The sequence below is a fragment of the Pholcus phalangioides genome, unplaced genomic scaffold (genome assembly GCF_987345545.1).
Source record: "Pholcus phalangioides strain wild (caught in Gottingen) unplaced genomic scaffold, Ppha-v1.0 ptg000011l_1, whole genome shotgun sequence".
Lineage (NCBI taxonomy): Eukaryota > Metazoa > Arthropoda > Arachnida > Araneae > Pholcidae > Pholcus > Pholcus phalangioides.
In genome coordinates this window covers 39,731,953-39,753,624 of record NW_028301604.1, presented here as the reverse complement: position 1 = coordinate 39,753,624, position 21,672 = coordinate 39,731,953, and the positions used below count along the sequence as shown (strand labels likewise).

At 37.1% G+C, this 21,672-nt stretch overlaps 1 protein-coding gene across 5 annotated transcripts in view; it reads right to left on the bottom strand.

The window, feature by feature from the left end:
- sev (receptor protein-tyrosine kinase sevenless) overlaps positions 1-21,672 on the bottom strand; it is a 1,896,734-nt gene that overhangs the window by 1,060,854 nt on the left and 814,208 nt on the right. For all 5 annotated transcript variants that reach the window (XM_089239534.1, XM_089239532.1, XM_089239533.1 and 2 more), the window contains one exon: positions 3,000-3,094. In XM_089239534.1, the coding sequence (XP_089095660.1) occupies positions 3,000-3,094 (95 nt within the window). The remainder of the gene's footprint in view (positions 1-2,999; positions 3,095-21,672) is intronic.

Genomic DNA, 21,672 nt, shown 5'->3' with positions numbered 1-21,672 from the left:
ATGAATAAGCAACGTTTGTTTTGTTTCTGAACCTTTATTTGTCGGAGCTGGCATTATCCTTAAATTTATGGACATGAGTGTATTAGGAAGAGGAAAAAAAAGATCTCATCTCTATCCCAACGGTTTTTTCCAAATCATTCAAAATGCCGCGGCTATGGGGTGACGTCATTTGGACGAAAAGAGAGAGAGAGAGAGAAAGAAAGAGAACGATGTAGTAAAGAGACAAGACCGGTTCGAAAACCTCAGCGCCACCTGCACAACAGGTAAAAACGAAAAACAATGATTTGGAAAGATGAGATATATGGCAACCCAGCGCCATTATCGTTGGAAAAAAAAGTCGCCAACTTGGCGTGTCGCTTATATACCAAAGCTGTTCTAAAAATATATTTCATTACAGGTAAATCATTTTTCACATTTTTTCAAAAAATCGAGCACCACTCTCTGACGGGGACGGTCATGTTTTCTGCTGCTCCGTACTAGACGAAATTTTCTTTTATTTTCAGGTTCTCTGTTCCTGATCTGCCGACATCCTGACATGGCAAGGACTAAACGGGCACCCAGAGAAGAATATACCAAAGCAGCCTCAGCCTCTACTAGGCCTAAGGGATTTTGCCATTTGCACCACGACTCACTGGTCAAGAACATCTTCGACTGGGATCTTCTCACTGCCTCACTGGATGCAATAGATCAAGGCGCGGACGCGGGCATCATCGATCATCAAGCAGCTCTCACACAAAGCTACGATGCCGCAAAAATCTTTCACATCTCAACTCGATCCACCATCTCTGCTCAGGCTAAAACAACGACAGCCTGCCCTCAATTCCTAAAAATTCTGAATGAGTTCAACTCTGGCGGTTCCAAATCTAGAGCCTTCCAGATACGGCTACTACGGGACATCTGGTATACTCTGCCGCCAGAATCGCCCCTCCCTCTCTTTCCAGGTCTACAGATCCGGAAATTATTTGGAAATCGCTGTCTCAAACAAACTCTTACCTGTCTCAGTGACAGAGGAAATCGCAGACTCAGGGCAATCGATGGAAATTTCTACTCCCGGATTACAAGGCGAGATCCATTCGGTCCCTTCTCTTTCAGATGCTGAAAAAATCCAAAGTTCAGAGAGAAATGTAAGTTCAATCGACATTGGTCCAAACTCGACTGGCAACCAATCAATTGCTTCCAACGACATCTGCTCTCTCACTGTCGTCAGCAGTGGGAAATGGATTCACACCGATGCCCAGCTCTCCCAAATTTGCCTCAGCTAATACTCAGCGAAGCTCAATGGCAACCAAATTGAGATCACTTTTCACTCGGCTTATGACCGAAAGACCGCTCAAAATTGATTGCAGACAGAGCACCTGATCGCCAAACCAAAAGGAAAGAAGTCTGACTTTTTAGCTGTTCTCCTACGGGGACTCGAAGCCAGCACCTCGATCAACCACCAAAAAATAAAAACAAAAACTAAGTCCTGGAGAGTTACGCTCCAAAAAAATGATGCGAATTTCCGAATTCTTCAGCTTAACAGCATTCACCATCTTGAGGTCTCAGTGGAGAAATTCATAAGAAATTTTCACGAATTTCAATGCCGTCGCTGTCTTCTCTTCTCCCACTTTGCCAAGACCTGCGTTAATGCTTACAGGTGCATCAAATGTACGGACAGCCACGAGCCCGAACGATGCAGCAAAGTGAAGGGAAGAGATACTCCGACTTGCGTTCTCTGCCTGGGCCAGTTTTCCAGCCAATTTTCATAAGTGCCCAGAATTTCTGAAAATTCGAGAAGCACACAAAAACTCAGCTCGGCCACCAGTCAAGGAAAATCCCATCTATTCCCAGACTTTTACGCCGAGAAAGACTCTCTCGGCCAGTTCCTTCCTACCGTGGCCTGCACTTCTCAAGTACAACGAATTTCTTCGGCAGCAAAAAAGTTCTCTAGCGGCTAGACCAACCGCCACAACACCGGCGGTACTACCTACGGTTCAAGCTCCGTCACCGAGCGAGCATGTTTCGTCGCTTCACCTTCGACACCGAGATGCCCCAAGTACTTCAAAAATTTAGCGAAAAAATCAGTAAGTGACCTCAGAGCCCTCGTCTCGATTATCGCAGAAGACAAGGTAACTGATGGAGTCTCACTTAAACTATTTCGTGAATTTTCGAAAACTCAGTGGAACTCTCGCTGAAATCTAGGCCTAGGCTTAATTTTTATTTCAGGCTCTATCTTCTTCATTTCATTTAACGCTTTACCAAAAATCAAAAATCTCCTTAAAAAAAAACCTCAATAATCAAAAAAAAAAAAGGATTTTGTTTTAACTAACATTTTTTCTTATTTTCCTAACAAACTTTCCCTACCGTCTAGGAATTTTGTTTTTTTCTTCATTTCAGATCCTACGCTGCAGAGGAATCCAGCCAATACCAGGGCTTCAGGATTTTGGACCAATCACAGAGGACCAGCCTTCTCCGGCCTTCTTTACAATGCGAACTTCTTCACCAATACAACTAACATTCGAAGTTGTGGTGGCATTTTAATCCCTTCCACGAAATTAAACTTTTTCAATTTCGTGATAACTTAATCTATTCAAACTTTTGTCGCATCTCTCGGATGAGATACAATTCTTTAACGTACAAAATTACCTGCAAAAAATCTTATTACCAGCATAGCGGATTTTCCCTACTTATGTCCGGCCGTGGGATTATCTTCCCAGGCTTTTTCATTAGCCCGCCAGGCCTTCTGTAAGCCGTTGAAATTGCCTCGATGCAGGACTCGGCGAAAAATTTCCTCGCATTCCGCAATATACTTCATTGAAAGAAGGAGCAAGAACCATTGAAGAGGAACAGTGAGAATTTCGGTGATTATTACAAAGGGCGTTTTAAAGCGAAAGATCACACCTAAGAAGAAATGGAGAGGGGAGTAGGTCGAATTTTCTCAGCTGTCGAGAGTTAAGTAATATTATTATGTTTCTTGAACAAATTTTTCGTTAAGAATTCATAACGGCTTGTATTCTTACCCATTAAACGAATCTACATGCAAATCTGTAATTTCACACATGAGTTCTATGAGCACAATTCTTCGATTTTGTCCATCGAGTTCACATCTACTTATCTGAAATGGAATCGAAATTTATATTGGTGATGCAAAAATATTCAATGTATGCTAAACATTTTAGATATAATTCAGAAAGTCTCGATCCATACAAAATCGACCAAAAAAATTAGAAGTTGATTGCCTTACCGACTCAGAATTTTTTAAAATTTGGCACTCTTACCGGTGCTGTTCACGTATGGAAATAGGAATATATATGAGAAATGGATATAGGAGTGTTGGGTACCGTAAAACGGGGTGAATAGGTTCAGTGGGGTGAATGGGAACGAAACTTTATGAAGGAAAAATACATTCCCAGTTATTATTATTCACAGAAGAATTCTTTGTTATCATGCTAGCCAAGGGAAAAATAATTTGGGAACAGAAGTTGAAGAATTCTTGTTGGTATACTTTTTAATGGAATTTTAGGATCAGAACCCATCAAGTTAGAACCGATCTATCGCGAGATAAATAATTACGTGTGAAACTTCCATCGCTTTTTTTGCCGCATTTTTATTTTTTTTGTGAAGTGTCACGTGACATCCCGGGGTTGGCTGAATTATTCTGCGCTAAACTGAAGCTGTGAACGGTTAGCATGCTAATTATTTTCCGCAAACCGTGTTAGATGAATATACAAAAAATTTCAAATGATAAAATGGTTTAAATTTTTGTTACAATATTTGCTGTTTGAAATTAGTTCAGAATTAACCTGTCCAGTGTTTCTGACGTAATATTACGTCGGGAGGGTGAAATGGAAGAAATAGAAACACCATTCCTTCACTGCTATTGTTACTCCGCGTGTGCGCCTAACAAAGCAACCCTAAAACTTCTCGTTTGAGAGATTAAAAACACATTCTTTTTTCACTCACAAGCATCTTTTTTCCCGTTCGTCTGTCGGAGGGGATGTATTTTAAAATAAATTCTTAGAGAAAAGACGCAAACATGAAAATTCACTTTTTCTACGCACATTTTCTGTCATGAGAAATCATATGAAGTGCTTTATAAAATCAAAGATGCAGACATAAATTCCAAATATTTTGTGATCTGCATAGAAAATTTTAGGTGTCAGTATGAGTTTTGTTTTTGCAATGTTGGCTCCTAAGATTTGTCAAGCCCTAGGTAAATATATCTAGACATGAACAAGTGCATCTGTGTGCAATGCCAGGCCTCACTTTCAAAACACAGTTGATACATTTTGGATCCTACTGTGATAAAATGGTGGCGAGTCGCCTCAATGTCGGCAAAGTGCTATTGTGCACGATTTATCTCTACTTATACAACTAAAGACTGCGTTATAATTTGAAATAAAATGTACAGTACATTTAAAGATTGATAAGCATAATAAAAGGGTTTTTTTTTCTTCCTCTTTCTAATTTCAGGTACATCAAAATTTGAAGATGCAGATGAAAATTAATGAATCCCAAAAAATTATGTTCTTGAAAGGTGCGATTTCTAAGAAAAGTGCAACAAATAAATTGTGATTATGATACCTCTCTATGAACATGTTTGAAATTAAATGTTTTTGTATGACAAATCATGTGTGCAAGTTGATATTTAATTTATGTTTCTATTAATCAACTTCAATCATTCATCTTCTAATCAACTAAAATGAAGTATATGGTCAAATGAAAGGTCAGGTGAAGTTATTTGTTGGAAGCTAAATATGAAACAGATAAATTGATGAAAGATCTTTAATATAGACGTATATATATTTAAAATATTGAAGTATTCACTTGCATTAACAGGTAAGTGCTCATCCATAGAAAATAATGTTCTGATAATATTTTTTAATACTGAGGAGAAACCCATAGTTTAAAATACAGAGGTACAATACGCATCAAGGCAGTTAATTCTTTTAAATATAAATTATCAATAATTTAATATTTTAGTTGCTCCAAAAAGAATTTACAATTCATTGTTTCAACGAATTTAAAAGGAATAAAAATGGCTAATAAAAAAATCATTTAACAAATTTGTCTTTAAAAGTGGCACTCAATATTAATAATAGTATTCAGCTGGGGCCCCCGAGGCGAATAGGGGGCCCAAAAATCTACAATTATTTTGCATATCCCTTTCAAGAAGAGACCCAAGGGAAAATCTACCCTGAAAAAGGCACACTACGGCAATAGGCTCAACTAGTGCCGGTAACCTTAATTTAAAATGTTACATTTTGTAAGAATTTTTTTTTTTCAAATTTCGATTTTTGATCAATATGCGACCCACTTATATGCAGCTGGGGTCCCAGATACTCGCTTCTTCAAGTATCCAAAAGTGGGGTTCATGTGCTCGGACAAGAAAAATACTTTTACTATTATTATATACTGAAACTTATTCTAAAAAAAAGTCCACAAGATGAAAAATGCCACGTCCTTATACGTTTACAAAATAATTAAACTAGCTAGCGATGTTAGAGTAAAATGCGAAGCACGGGTGACAAAAAATGTATGGCGAGTACGGAAAAAAAAGTTTGTTTACAATCAGTTGTAAACATGAAATCGCTGCCACTGCCCACTGCGGAAAAACGATTGTTAAATAATTAGTAGTAGTTGTAGGCTTAAAACGGCATCCCGATTGATCACTAGAATGTCTAATTTTGAGTTATGAATATCACAGTTGATTTTCAACCCTTATCATTCAGCTAATTTTGGAATTAGAATTTTTATGTTTTGACGTGATCGGGGGACTGTGTCCCAGTGAGCAAAATCGTATTTCATTTTAGATAAAACATTACGGTAGAACAAAAGATAGACGACACTAGCAAACAATTTTTTTGTTTTATTTTTTAAAATTAAAACATAACTTTTTTTCTCATTCTGCAATTACTTTTTCGAATTGTAATTATATAACCTCCTAATAAATTTTTAGCATGGGGTCCAACTCTCACCTCTTTTTTCTTGAATTTGAAAACGGGTCGTGTTACGCATTTTATGAATGCAGTAGGATTTTTCCTTCAGAGTTTGGTAGATCTGGTTGTGCGTGTGTGGGAGGGTCGTTAACAATCCAATCATTTCCGGGGGGGGGGGGGGCTGGATGAATCCCATTGCTTTTTGGTTTTTTTTGTTATACAACATTGTAAAATTTGCAACAATGGAAGCCCGAGATACATCCAGTCAGGTGGCCCTGGAATTTATTTGTTGTGAAATTAATACAAGTGAAAAATTTTCGTGACCCTCACGGGGGGGAGGGCAGGGGGAGTCGATATGGCTTCAGTTCGGGGTCCGCGATGGGGAAGTTGACAGGTTTTATTTCGGGGGCCCTGGATGAATCTCAATTGTTTTTTGTTGTTTAACATTGTAAAATTTGCAACAGTGGAAGCCCGAGATAAATCTAGTCTGATGCCTCCACTAAAAATCTGCAAATTGGGTCCCGGGTCCTCGGTTGGGCACCCTGGATTTTATTCCTTGGATAAATGAATACAAATGAAAAAAAAATTTTTTTGCCCTCACAGGGGGACAAGTCTGACAGACCTCCAGTTCGGGGTCCCCGATGGGGAAGTTGACAGGTTTCATTTCGGGGCCCTGGATGGATCTCATTGTTTTTGTAGCTTTAGCAGTGAAACTTTGCTATAAATCTGTGTATCGATCCCATAAACAAAATCTGCATATTGGCTTCCCACGCCTTGGTTGGGGCCCTTGGATTTTAGTCGTTGTTAAACTGAATATGAATTAAAATTGTTGTGGTCCTCATGGGGTGGGGGTACAACAGGGCTCCAGGCTGGGGACTCTCAGGGGGGAAGTTGACTCATTTTGGAAGGGTACTTGATGAATCTCATTGATTTTCTTTTTGTTGCTTTAAGAATGTAAAATTCCCCAGTAAGCCGGTGCTTTCACATGCCACTTTTCATATCACTCTGACAAAGTGGGACGAAATAAACATGATATGATGTGACAAGAAAAAGGGTGTTGCCGCCGAAGGGTGAAAGAGGGTTTTGTCGCACCCTCCTCCCTCCCCCAGTATAGCTACGTTCATAAACTTTTCCCTGATATTTAAGTTTTAATAAAAAAATTTTGACTCATTCACAAATGCAGATCATGTGAAGCTGTCATAACTTGCAGAAGAAAAACTGTATGAGTTTTCTTAAAAATACATTTTGTGGTTTTTTTTTTTGGAAAAAAAAATAAAACAATGTATATGAAAGGATTTGAATGAAAAATGAAGTTGTTAGTTATTTTGTAGCTTATGAGCATATTTTCATAAACAGTTTACAGTGATTTAACTCTTATTTGGTTAACATATGTTATCTCTCTCGCAGAAGTGGCCATGGCTGAAGCAAGATCAAAACAAAATTTATTGCAAACTCAGTACATCACTTCCGATTTCTTTAAATCATTTTAATACTACTACCGCAACCCGCAACACTCCACTCTCTTCTTTCTTACTACACTTCTCAATACCTAATCCTGATCATCATGCTCTGTTACTGTTCGAATTTGTGTTCTCAGACAGTCGCTTGTTACTCGCGCATACAGTCACGGCATAACTTTTACTTTTCAGTAATTCCTACCCATCATACTTTTGATTCTGAAAGTTGAAATCTTGGAACCATTGAAATAGAAATTTAAAAAAAAGACATTTAAATGAACATCAATCCACATGCGGGCTTCCTTTGTTTTTAGTCTAGTGGTGCAATTTTTTTTTCTGGGAAAGGGGCGGCCCCCATGACTCCTTAAAAACTCCTTACTTTTCATTTGAAAAACTTTGTATGAACCCTTATTTTCCATCAGATTATTTTGAACAGTAATTGTTCAACAGAAAGAATTTTGCAAGTTTTGGAACCAAATCTTATAATTAATTACTATTATGCAAGAAGACACTCTCTCTCTCTCTCTCTCTCTCAAAAAAGCTTAACGATGTCTTTTCCGTCGCTTAGAAATAAAATTTAAAAAAGTTGACTGAATTTAGTACTGATAAAAGGATACAAAAATGCATAATAATAAAATGATAGAAATAATGAAAATAATGATATAAATAATGAAAATAATGATAGAAATAATAAAATAATAATAATAATAATAATAAAATAATAATAATAATAAAATAATAATAATAAAATAATAATAATAAAATAATAAAAAAATAATAATAATAAAATAATAAAAAAATAATAGAAATAATAATGAATAACTGAGGTCATAACATTTGAGAAATAACATGAGATAACATTTGAGAAATAACATGAGATAACATTTGAGAAATAACATGAGATAACATTTGAGAAATAACATGAGATAACATTTGAGAAATAACATGAGATAACATTTGAGAAATAACATGAGATAACATTTGAGAAATAACATGAGATAACATTTGAGAAATAACACGAGATAACATTGGCGGGTCACGGCGAAAAGCTTCGAGGGCCAAATCTGGCCATGCGTTGAAGACCCCTGAATTACACGGGTCTTGCCTGCACGCAATATGGAAGGCTGTAAGCCAGGGGTCTCCCACGCATGGCCAGATTTGGCCCTCGAAGCTTTTCGTCGTGGCACGCCGATGATTTTCAGAAAATGGATGTCATTGGAAAACATTGAAAAACGATTAATTCTAGAATTGATGAAAGAAACAATTTCGGAATTGATTAAAAAAATAATTTTTGGTGAAAGAAATTATTCTAGAATAAATGAAAGAAATAATTCCAGAATTAGCGAAAATTCAGAACCACTTAAAGAAATAATTATAGAATTTGCGAAATCAATAAGAGAAATAATTTCGTTATTTCTGATAGAAATAATTTCACAATCATCAAAAGTATAATTGTATAATTACTGAAAGACTATAATTACTGAAACAACTACGGCGTCCAACCCCCCCCCCCCAACTCCTCCAATGGAGCTAACTACTCGTCACATCTTCTTTAATTATAAAGCAAAATATTCCTCAGGCACAGCAAATGCCTGCGAAATAGTTATTCATTGCCAGTTTCCCATTCTGATTTCGATAAGCAATGCACTGCAATCATAAATGCAACAGAATACTCGATGCACCGCAATACATACGTGATACACCACGATAGGCAATACAGCACAATAAGTAATGCACCACCATATCAGCAATACAGCACAATAAGTAATGCACCACCATATCAGCAATACAGCAAATTAAGTAGTGATTCACTATATACGGTGTATCACAACACGCAAAGCACCACTATCGGCAATAAAGCACAATACTCAATCCACCGCTATATGCAGTGCACCACAATACAGCACAAAACGCAATTTACCACCATCGGCAATGCACCAACATAAGCAATACTGCAAAATAAGTAGTGTACCATGATAAGAAATGCACCACAATACGCAATACGCGATGCATCGCAATAGGCAAAGTACCATAATATGTACCACAACACACCGTAAGCACTGCATTACAATAAGCAATACAGCACAACATGCAATGCACCACAGTACGCAATGTATTGCATTGAACAAAACACAATAATACGCAATAATACGCATACCACAACATGCAATAAGCACCACGTTGCAATAAGCAATACAGCACGCGATGCGCGGTGCACTACAATATGGAATGCACTACTATTTACAGTACGCCGCAATAAGCAATATGCAATAAGCACTCATTAAAATAAGCAATACAGCACGCGATGCACTACAATACGCAATGCCTTACAATCAGTAATGCACCACTATTTGCAGTGCACCACAATAAGCAATACAGTATAATATGCAATCCACCACAATACGCAAACGCGATGTATCGCATCAAGCAAAGCAGAATAATACGCAATGCACCTCAATACGCAATAAGAATTGCATTACAATAAGCAATACAGCACAATACCTCATGCACCGCAATACCACATAATATGCGATGCATCGCACTAAACAAAGCACCATAATACGCAATGAGCCACAATAATCCATAAGCACTGCATTACAATAAGCAATACCGCGCTCAGTGCACTACAACACATACGCATCACAATCAGTAATATTGTACACCACAAATAAGCAATGCAGCATAGTATGCGATGCATCGCAATAAGCAAAGCACTATAAAAAGCACTATAGTACGCAATGCACCACAATACGCATTAAACGCGGCATTACAATGAGCAATACAGCACGCGATGCACTACAATATGCAATGCACCGCAATCAGTAATGCACCATTATTTTTGCAGTGCCACAATAAGCAATGCAGCACAATGCGCAATGAGAAGCAAGTATTCATCCTCGACTGATAATGAAACCTGTCAATTTCCCCCATAAAGAGATCTGTCCAATGCCCCGCCCTGGGTACCGGACCCTGTGTGTTGGGAGCACTGGTGATGTATACATACCTCTGGGTACATGCACAAAACTTAAAAATAATTGAAGTCCTGTTTGACAGGATGATAATTGAATAATCCCTGCAGGTCAAGCGGTTCCCGATGTCCTCAGGAGTTAAATGAAAACTCGACCCAAAATCGTAACCGACTTCCGTAACGCCAAAACGTAACAGATTTCCGTCACTCAAAAACGTCACTAATTTCGGTTGCTTAGAAACAGGCCATTTTCGAGTTCGTGATTCTATATTATAGAGTAGATAAATAAGATCACGATATTTTGAGAAGGAAAATAACTTCAAAATTACCAAAATAAATAATTAAAAAATAATTTAAAGTATTTTCAGATTAAAATTAATCTCATAATTAATTTAATCAGCAATTAATCAGACATTTTTAGAATAATTGAAAAAATAATTTCAGAACAAATAAAAGTCTTCAATTATTTTTCTCAGGGTTCAACTCGGGGCCCTATTCACCACTACTATTAAGATGCCACTAAATCACAAGATTTGGTGGTCCGTGGGATTCCTGGGAAGTTTAAATTGACCCGTCCTGCTGTAAGCTGCTACTTCTAGCTAAGTACGGAACCTCTAGAACAACACTTTGCCCAAGGGTCCATGTTTAGAGACAGCCTTGAATAGAACCAGGACAATAACAGGGGAGTGTAGTGAAGCTTAATAAACTCGATACCCCAGGGTTCCTTAGACCGACCTAATTTATAAAATTTTTGTTCATTATAAATTTACTGAGTGAAATAAGTAGTGAGTGTCTTGCTCCTCGATAAAAAAAAGTGGAGAGGGCCTAACAAAATAAGACAAGGGAACAGGAGGAGAAAATATTGTCCTGGGGGGGGGGACACTTCCCCGATGATACTGCCCAAGAAATATCGAACATATACTTTTGGTTTGCACTGAGGTCGTTTTTGTCGATTTCGGGCAGAGCATCTGGAATAGAGATAAAACTTGTTGGAAAATGACTGATGTCACAGGCATCGGGCTGAGGCCATTTGAGCACCACCCTCAGTAAATTTTGTAAAGGGGCTGAGTCCCCCAATAATTTCTGAAAAAACAATGCATTGCTGCACCTTCTCCCTCCTGAGTACGCGCTTGAGTCTCGTATATACGGGACAACCAGCAAACTTCGACACCCCCAATGTTTTTTTTTTTTCATGTCGGCACCTCTGGTTAATGTATGGAGAATAACATGCTTGTATCCCGGTAAATCCGTCTCCCGTGATAATCCACCCCGAATAATTGAGGTTCTATTGTACTTCGATCACATTTTGTCACAAAAGATACATATACAGTACACCGTAAGAACTGTTTCAATGAAACAATAAAAAAAATGATTGTGTTAGCTGTTACTATTACCGTACTATTGTGATAGCGAATCAACTTAAATAGACAGACGTCATAGCGCTCCCCAAGTCAAAGGCGTACACAAGACTGACTTTTCAAGGGGAATTTTTTCAGAGAAATTTTGATTTACCATAATTATCATAAAATATAATTTACAAGTGATGAACATTATCTTCACTCATAATTTCAGTAGAGATTGCCAATTCAAATATGCTTCGTTAAAAAAAACTGGAAAAGTGAATAAAAAAGTGAGAATGACCGAAAACACGAGAATATCACTAAAAATACGGGACATTCCTGTGTAATATAGTCAAATATGAATTGTTTCAGACATTTTGCTGGAAAATCAATCACTCGCCTTTCTTCTCAGTGTGAAACCATGGGGTGTTTTATCTTGATTGACAGTAATCCAGGGAAGTGGGAGGAGATAGAAGAGATCGCGGATGAAACGGGACTATTTTGGCCTAAGGATGAGTCGGGGAAAAACGAAACGGGACATCACCGACCTACAATGACCCTCCATTTAGTCCAGCAGAAGTGGATAGGATTATAAAACTTATCCCCGCGAACAAAGCCTCCGGTTCCTGATAGTATTGACGGCCCGATAATCAAACATGTATACAAACAAAACCCAACTCTTTTCTACACGCTGTTCAACAAATGCCTGGAACTAAAAACATTTTCCAACATCTTTTAGATAGGGCAAGTAATACTCTTTCAAAAACCAGATAAAAAACCAGACGTAATCGACTCGAGTAGTATTGGGGGCACTATCATGACAAGAGTGACCCCTCCCCCCCTATTATTGGTCGGGAGTTTTGTTCGCCGCTAGGGGGCGCTGCAGGTGCTCCCCCCTTTCTTCCCTCCCTATTGTTGGCCATGGAGTTTTACCTCGATGGTGGGGGGTTGTTTCCCACCTTTTTTTTCTCCTAGGGGTTGATGCTTTTATGCCAATATATATATATATATATATTTTTATCTTATGGACTGATAGCGGGCAAACTCTTTTCTCATCCCCCCCCCCTTTTCTTCTCCTAGTGGTTATTATATTATTATTTTTGTTATGGACGTTACTGCTTCGGCGCTTTTTTTTCTCCCACGTTTCGTTCTTTCTACGCCCTCGGTTGCGACTAGCACAACAATAAAAAAAAAAATGTCTTGAATACGATGACCAAAAATGGCGCGTTTTGTGATCGCTACGTGTGTGGTTCTCTTTTTTCTTATTATACAAATGTGAAATTGGCGGGAGAATTCCTCTCTCATCCTTCGATTGTGTTATACTCGCGTGCATGTTAGCCCTACAATAGTGTGTTGGCCAACACCAAGTAGTATTCGACTTTTTCAGATAGGAATAATCGGATTTCCCAACTCCATTTTTCTTGGAATTTAACTTTTCACAGAACGGTCAATACGGTTTCGAAAAACGTTACAACGAGATCGACTGTTGTTATTTTTATCTTTGGTTCTCCTTATTTTGATTTCTCACTTAATAAAATATCGCCAATAATTTAAGAAACGTGCATTTTTCACAGAGAACCGAATTCTTGTACATTATCTTTAAAAACTTGAGTTTTTTTCTTACATTTAAGGCCAACAGCGTTATGAGTCAATTTGCATTCTGATGTTTCAACTCTTCCAAAAAAATAAAAAGTTTATGAGAGTTTTTTTGTAATCAAGAAAGCTCAGCATATTTTTTGCAAGATTTTACATTCATGCGAAAATTTTGTGAACTTCTTAGAATGTAGTTTTCTATATTCTCCAAGTCTAAAATTATTATTTGACAGTCTTTCTTTCTCATGAGCTCTCACTGACATCATGCAGGATCATCTCGAAACGTATTTTATCGAGTGTCAATGCTTACCATGACGATGTCACAGGCATGACAATTGGACTAACCCGATTCTGACAGATTATATCCTATTCCAAAAAATTTAACATACATAACATAATTTATTTGTCCCCAGTCAATTTCGATAATACTATACAAATTAGAGTTTACAATTAAATTACATATTTTACAATATTTGAAAGAAAATGTAAAGAGAAAGAAAAAATGTTTGAATGGACACGGTAGAAAATAGTTAATTCATAATATGGTGAAGAAAGCTGGGACAGGGAAGAGAGCAGTAGCAAAAAGCTAGTAGAATGCTCTCGACCCTATGACATCTTTGCTCTTGCGATACACGTAAATCTTCTTATTTCTTTCGACCTGAAAGAAAGATAAAAAGAACGAAGTATATATCGGCCAAATAGGTGTAAATATATTTATTTATTAAATTAAAAAATGAATTATATACAATAAACTTCTCATAGTGCTGTTATAGACGACTGCATATAACAAAATCGGCGGTCTTTCTCATGCAATTCTGAAACTATTGATACAAAATCAAACCGCTAAACATAGGACATGGGCACAAAACATAGATAAATCGACAGATTTTCAGACATCAGCACCAAGTAGCATTCGACTTTTTACTGATAGGAAAAATCAGATTCCACAGCTATACGTCTCGAATTGTTGAGATGTGAGTTATCCAACCTCAATGACATTTCGTTGGGACTCCTAAAATACATGAAAAAAATTCGAAGAAACATACAGTGATAACATCTAAGCCGGAATAACTTTACGGCGGTAAGTAAGCATTAGAATAAAGAGACCCGGAAGAAAAAAATATTTTTCTAGAAAATGCAAGTTTTATCAAAAAATAATTCTTTGAAACATTGCGAATCCAAAGAGTATACAAATAATAGATTAATCGAATTCGTATTTTAGTCACTCAAGACGGAGTTTTCTGTTAAAAATTGGTGAAAATTATACAGAAAAATATACAACAGGGTCTTGTTATCAAAAATTGGTAATTTGAAAAATCGAGGAAAATATATAAGAAGAAATTGATGCATATTGGTAGAATGTCATGTGAAAAAAAACTGAATTACATCTCATCATATTGAACATCATTCGAAAATTATGTGAATGGAAACTACAAAATTTAATTTTCAAAATGAAAATTAATTTAAATGTAAAAAAAGTAGAAGATATTGAGGGGAGGGAAAAAAGAAGTCGAAAACCACTAAACACCAACTTCCTGGCCAAAAGTTCCTACATATTAATAAGGATTACTTCAATAACTAACAGCATATCACAACTGCTGTACGCCTCAGCATCTAGTGTTTAGTGATGTAAACGATTTGATTCGAAGGAACCATGTTACATTATTCCTAAGAAAGAAGTAGAAACATTTTCTGCAGTACGGCAGATCATACACCATACCTACACTTATTTTTTTTCATATCATTTACTTAATTTACTGAGAAAGTGTTTTTTTTTGTGAATAGAGAGAAGTACGCGACTAACTTAACCTTCTATTGATCTCAGACTTGTCTCAATGATTAGTTTACGTAGGCAGTCTTTTAAACTTGAAATAAATAAAATACCAACCAAATATAAATATATTATCAACTAACAAACACAAATCAAAACAATTATTAACTGTTTGTTTGAATATATTTGCTTACTAAATTTAAATATATTTCTCTGTATTTGTCACTAAGAACTCTCGCTGCATAAAACGTTATATCGACGGACCACTGTGGTGGTAGGAGGAACAATGCATGCAGAGACATGCTGTAAAGATGTCGTAAAACACACATCATTGGGAGAAAGGAAAGAGTCAGTATGCGCAAAAAATATTTTGCTGTACCATTGATATTTAAGAAATAAAGTATTCAGTCAACGAAAACCGAATATTTGACTCAATAATTGAACAAAGAATTATTCTATTTTTTTATTTTTAGAGATTGCATAAATCCGCCTGAAATTGCTTGTTTCAGGCTATCGACTGACTATGTCACGCGATTAAAGGGAAAAAAACTCGCTACTGCTTATAAACTTCATTACCTTCCAATCATTTTTAAACTTGGCTCATTGTAACCTTCTTGTTTCAAAAACCCAATAAAAAACCTGTGTACCTCCTGATGAATTAACAGAACAGAAGAAATTGAATACAGAATGAAATTAAAAACACAATATTCGTTTGTAACTCAGAACGTTTTATGTAAAACTATAAAAAAATGTATTTACATTCCCAAACGCTTTCTAGCTTCATTTATGATATTAAAAAAATTCAAAGATTTTACGACATAGCGACTTACAAGTGTATCGATTCGTGGTTCTTCGGTGGAACAGCTACATTTTGATAAAGTTGAGCCAATCTCATGAATGAAATCATACATTTTAAAGTTACATACAACCGTAACAAAATCCTCTATGGTATTGGGATCGTTAGTTTTTGAGCAATACTTCACGGATTTCAGTTCGTACACTTTACAAAGATGTTCACAAAAGCCCTCATAAACGCATTCTAGCATTTGACTTTTTTCCTCCAGTGTAGGTTCCTTAGTATTATGGAATCCTACATACTCCTCATAACAGGAAAGCAAGTTCTGATCATTGAAACCAAAACTTTGCTGACTCAGTGTGACGTCGGCATTCACACTAACGAGGTTATTCCATTGGTGTTCAGTCAGTGTTATGGAACTCTTTGAGATAATACCGTTGAAGGGTTTTTTCTTTACGATCATGACAGTTCTGTTGCGAGGGTTAACGTTAGCACTGACATCGTCAGAAATCTTGATATCAGTTGGTGAAGTTCCATAATCCCATTCGTAAGCATAGGCGTAAACTTCTATACGGCCCATGGGCCCGAGCCCCCCCCCCAATATTTTTGAAGATGCGGCTCAGCCCCCCCCCCCCCCCCCAAAAAAAAAAAATTCGTATGAATATGGCTTATTCATTTTGCAATGATGAAAAAAAATTTTTTAACCAAAAGTTGTCCTAATTATGAATCAGTTAATGGAAACAATCTGCTCAAAATTTTAGTTCTTTTAAAAAATCTGGATGGTCTTTGGCTTTCTTGTTCCATGACAATACGTTTATCTCATTTCTTCCCTGCCGTTCAATCCCCAATTGCACCCTCCATCGGTTCCAATCCTTACTGCCAGAAGCGTGCCGGCTGAGAGGAAGATTCTTTGAGGTGTTGAGGGGGCTCTTTCCTGTGGCAAAAACTGAGTGTCTCTTCTTTTGTTCACTGCAACCGGAGGACGGCCATGGCGCCAACATCAAAATAAGCCCAAAGATGCATGGTGGGGTGGGGGGGAGGTTGAAAATTGGGAAGCAATGATATTGAAAACGAAATAAATTACACTCTATAAAGAATAGGTACCAGAACCTAGAGGCTGAGGCCATTTGAGCCCCCCTCCCCCGCGATAAATTTTGTAAGGGGACTGAGCCTCCCCAGTAATTACTGAAAAAAATCATTGTGCAATGCATTCTCCCTCTCCTTCGTACACGCTTGAGTCCCGTATATGCGGGAGGACCAATAACTTTTAGCCCCCCCCCCCCCAATGTTTTTTTGAAAAATATTGGAAAAAAAAGCACATTCTAAATGCCCATTCATAACAGATCTTGAGGACCGATGCCGAAACATTTTTCAAGCCCCTTTACAACAAAATTTGACTGGGGGTGGGGGGTAGAACATAGAATCAAATAAACAACAAGTGAATTATAATATTGATTTTAAAAAAGGAAATGAAAACTAAATGATAATTTTTCAAAGGTCCAAGACCAACCCCTCGACCGGGCTTTATTGGCCCATTCGTTAAGTCACCACTACATTTTAACAATGAATACAAAATATTATCTTTATAACTAAGGGATTCCTGAACTATTTACGTTCGCAGCACTCATGGAAATTTTAAATGTTGCCCAACACCTCAGCCAACGTCTTCCTAAAGAGTGTAGTCAACACCATAACCCTTGTTTTGTGGAACAGATTTGCACCCTCCACTAATTAAAAGACTGGCTCTTCGTTTTCGTAAGAATGCTCATTTAGGAAAGAAAATTATAATTTTTTTTGAATTTTTGAGTAGGAAAACTGAACATCCTAATCTAAGTTGTGCATGTGTATCAATAAAAATTGTACAAACTGTATAATTTTTATTGATGAGGTGACTGAAAAGGCAGTGACAGCAACGCCAATGAGGTATGTGATATCCCCGCCCCTCAACGTTTTCTCCCCATCTGGTTGGGAATTTCGAAGATGAGAAACGAAACTAAAACTAAGTCAATAAAAAGTTATCAATTAGGTCATTGCAAAGATGGCCTACTACACATTATCGGTGAGGGGGGGGGGAGGGAGATAGCCTACAAGTTGGTTACAAGACTCATTCATTCATAAGAAAAATATCGCTCACAAATTGAAAAGAATTTCTTCAATTTAAAAAGTAAAAATTAATCTTCAATTACCTAAGGAAGCAGGTCGGCCACCCCTTTATAAATAGTGAAATGCATGCACAATATCGGTATGTAAGTGCCGCAAAATGTATCTATTTAAAATTCAATAAATTATAAATAGTCAGTCCTCGGTATAACGTCACTCGGGGACCAAATAAAAATGACCGGAAGCTGCGATAACTTGATAACGAGTAATCCCATTTCACTAATTTTGTTGGCAAGGACTATAAAAGAGATGTTATAGGCATCCCCTATCCTGCATCAGGGCCTCAGGCTAGGGCCTTTGGTGGATATAGTGAATTTTTCGTGTGAAAAACAAAAAATGATAGGGGAGAGGGGAATCGTCCCCCCCGCACTGCAGCCCTGTTCGTCCAATACCTTCTAAAGCAGCTTGCTCTAGAAGGTGTTGGTTAGTCCCACCGTTGAGCGGGGGGGGGGGGGCATGTTTATAGTGCAATGTATGTCTGATGATGTTAATAGTTATGACTTTACAACGAGATCTTTGGACGAGAGATCTTTTCAAGCCTCTATCTCGGTCATCCGTTTATAAGATTTCAAATTGAAAATTAATTCAACAAAGAAAAAATTATACATTGATAGGTTTCCTTTCCATGTTTAGCGAGAAAATTCTTTTTCTATGAACACAGGACCATACCGTGCCTTTTCGGGGCCCCCAGGGCACACTTTTTCTGGGGGCCCTTGGAAAGGATTATTATTATGCAAAATAAATGTACATTATTTTGTGGCGCCCAATTAGGCATGTGGCCCTGGTGCAATGCCCTGGTTGCCCAGGCCTAGTTAGGGGGCCTGTATGACCATATAGTAGTTATTCCAGACAACCAGCTTTCGCGGGTAGATAGGACAAGGCAAATCGCTTTGGACAAGATCAAAGAAAAGCGTTGGGTCGCAATAGGCAGGATTAACCATTGAGGACAACAAAGCACGTACTTCTGACACGGGCATCAGAAAAGAGCAATCACTAATTTATTTTTTCTTAGCTGAGGATTGTTTACTGTCTCTGTAGATCGGCTGGCGACAGAAGTAGAAAATGCCATCAGCGAATCCTCTTGAATGCACTTCTGTACTATGCCTGTGACAGATATCCATTATGAGTTAGAAAAAAAAAGGAGAAAACTGTTCAACAGAATACACTCCAACCCCCCCTCACTTGTTAACTTGGGAACTGGTTGACGGGTCTATATCGCTTCCTGTACGATCTCCTTCCTCATTGTTTGTACACCCCTCTGGAGGTAGCAATGTATTATATGATAGCAATAATGAGATGGATGTTGTAGTTTTCCTGTCAGCGGCGCTTTGACTATTTTTGTTCCACTGTAGAAATTTAGTAGCCTTTCTAGAATACAACTGCCCTGAAGCGAGGCGGAGCATACACAAACACACACATATATATAGGCGAATTCCGAACAAAGACGCACACGAATGGGCAGCCAGATGTATTGGAAATTTTTCCCTGAGGAAGCGTGAGAACTTTCCCGAAATTTTCAGTCATGGATATCGCCATCTAACTGAATCATGTGTTTATAGGTGTTTAAGTAACACACATCTCTGTGTCCCTCCTTCAGGAAGCTAGCACAGTGTTACATTTTTGTGTTGTCCAGATGTACTAACCATGAGAAAAAACGAAGAATAAGACATCCGAAATGTTCACAAAAGATGAATTCGGCTGGTAAAATGGTGATTTGACCAGCCGAACTATAGTAGTTACAAAAGGTAATTGCCGACAAATGGTTGCGCACGAAGACGTGAGAAATTTTTCTGTACAGAGTTGACAATACCGAAAACAGGATTGTCATATTAACTATAGCATATAAGAAGAGGAAGAAACATCCAGTTGTTTTTGAATCCAAGTGTCATCGTTGAGTGTTCATGTTACAAATTTTCAAGTCAACGCTGATCGATCGTTGCATCCTTACTCATCCTTCATGATGAAGGAATCATCATCAAAGCCCAATTTGTAGCAGAGCAACAATAATCTTGGTAAGTACAACCTCATTAGCAGTTTCTCTAATTTTTTGGGAATTTTGCGATTGCATAAAATGTTTATACAGATATTCTTGAGGCCAAAAGCTTTTACGACAAACATTGTTTGGAACAAGATTGTTAAAGAAATCTAAAGTACAGTAGAACCTCGATTATCCGAGGGTGGATTATCCGGAGTTCAGAAATTACAAAACTACGAAAGGTGAAAGAAAACCGACCATGAAATTATTGATCAGACAACACAAGAGATTTTGGTAATAATATTCGGTGATAGTGATTAGAAGAATGGGAACAGAGATTGTTATTGAAGTTATGATCAGTTAGATCAGAGTATCCTATAATGGGCAATATCGCCCCTTGGGGGCATGGAAAGGTCCCGGGGGGGGGGATGAGAAAAAAACAAATTCTGAAGAGGAGGACGATGAAACAAAAAGTTTGGAAAACTGCGAGTTGGATTATTCAAATTTGTTTTGCTTAAACAGTGGTCTCTAATAACAAGGAACAAGTCGAAAATAATTTGTGTAAAAAAAACATCTTATGACACCCAAATTTTTTGGTTTTTCTGCAAGTCAGGGCCTTTGACTTGAAGTGCCCCTAGAAAAAAGTGGACAATTATAACCCTGCATAAATAGGGTCAAAGATGCTTAGTTTATTAGCGAATAGAGTAAATACTGTGCTGTTTAAATTAAATGGGCCACTTCATGCAGAAATTAGGACCGGTTCAGAAACTATATAATTGTATAAATAGGTTCTTGTGTGTATTTTTTGCGTAAATTTAAATGTGAGTATTTGACATGAACAACATGAGGATACAATAAATATTTATTTTAAATCAACGAAATGTATAAATATGCGTTTCATTCGAACTGTTTGCTATTGCTACTATGTTTGGTTATTCCTGGTGATTTAAACCGTGGTTTTCGATAGGCCGTGGTCAGCATTACATGATTGAAAATTTTTATATCATTAGATTATTGTTATTTTTGTTAAAATTAATTTTTAGGATAAAATATGAATGGCATATCTATCACGTGGGTGTTTATGGTCAAAACTGATACCAATTGATTTATTGAAAATGATTGCAAATAAGATAATGCTTGACCAAAAATAATTACCGGTCCTGCAGGTCCTTCAACGTTGAAATGTTTTACATACATCAGTAGTATATGAGCAAAAAAACACTAAAATTTCGGTTAATAAGCACTCGCTCAGACGTATATTATATGTAAACAAAGATTTTCCCCCTTCTGATTTATGAATTAAAAAAAAGTATTTATACTTTTACTGATATCAGTATGACTTCAGTATTATACTAATACTGAAGTGTGTGTTTGTTAAGAAAAATAAGCGAGCTGCTATGCCAATGGATTTTTAAACGTTTGCTATCTGCGGCACACCTTAATATTAATAGCAACTGATCACCTATGTTGGCCAAATAAAATCGAAACCAATGTTTTTGTACCCTCTATGGTTCTCCTCCATAAAACGTATTGAAAATTATTTTTTTTCCAGAAACCGATGTAAATTGGCACTGTTAGCATATTTTTAACTGAAACAATACATCATCACAGCAATTTAATTAATTATACTGGATTTAACTAGCTAAAATAATTAATTAAGGGTAAAATATAGTCTGCCTTAATTTTAATGTTAT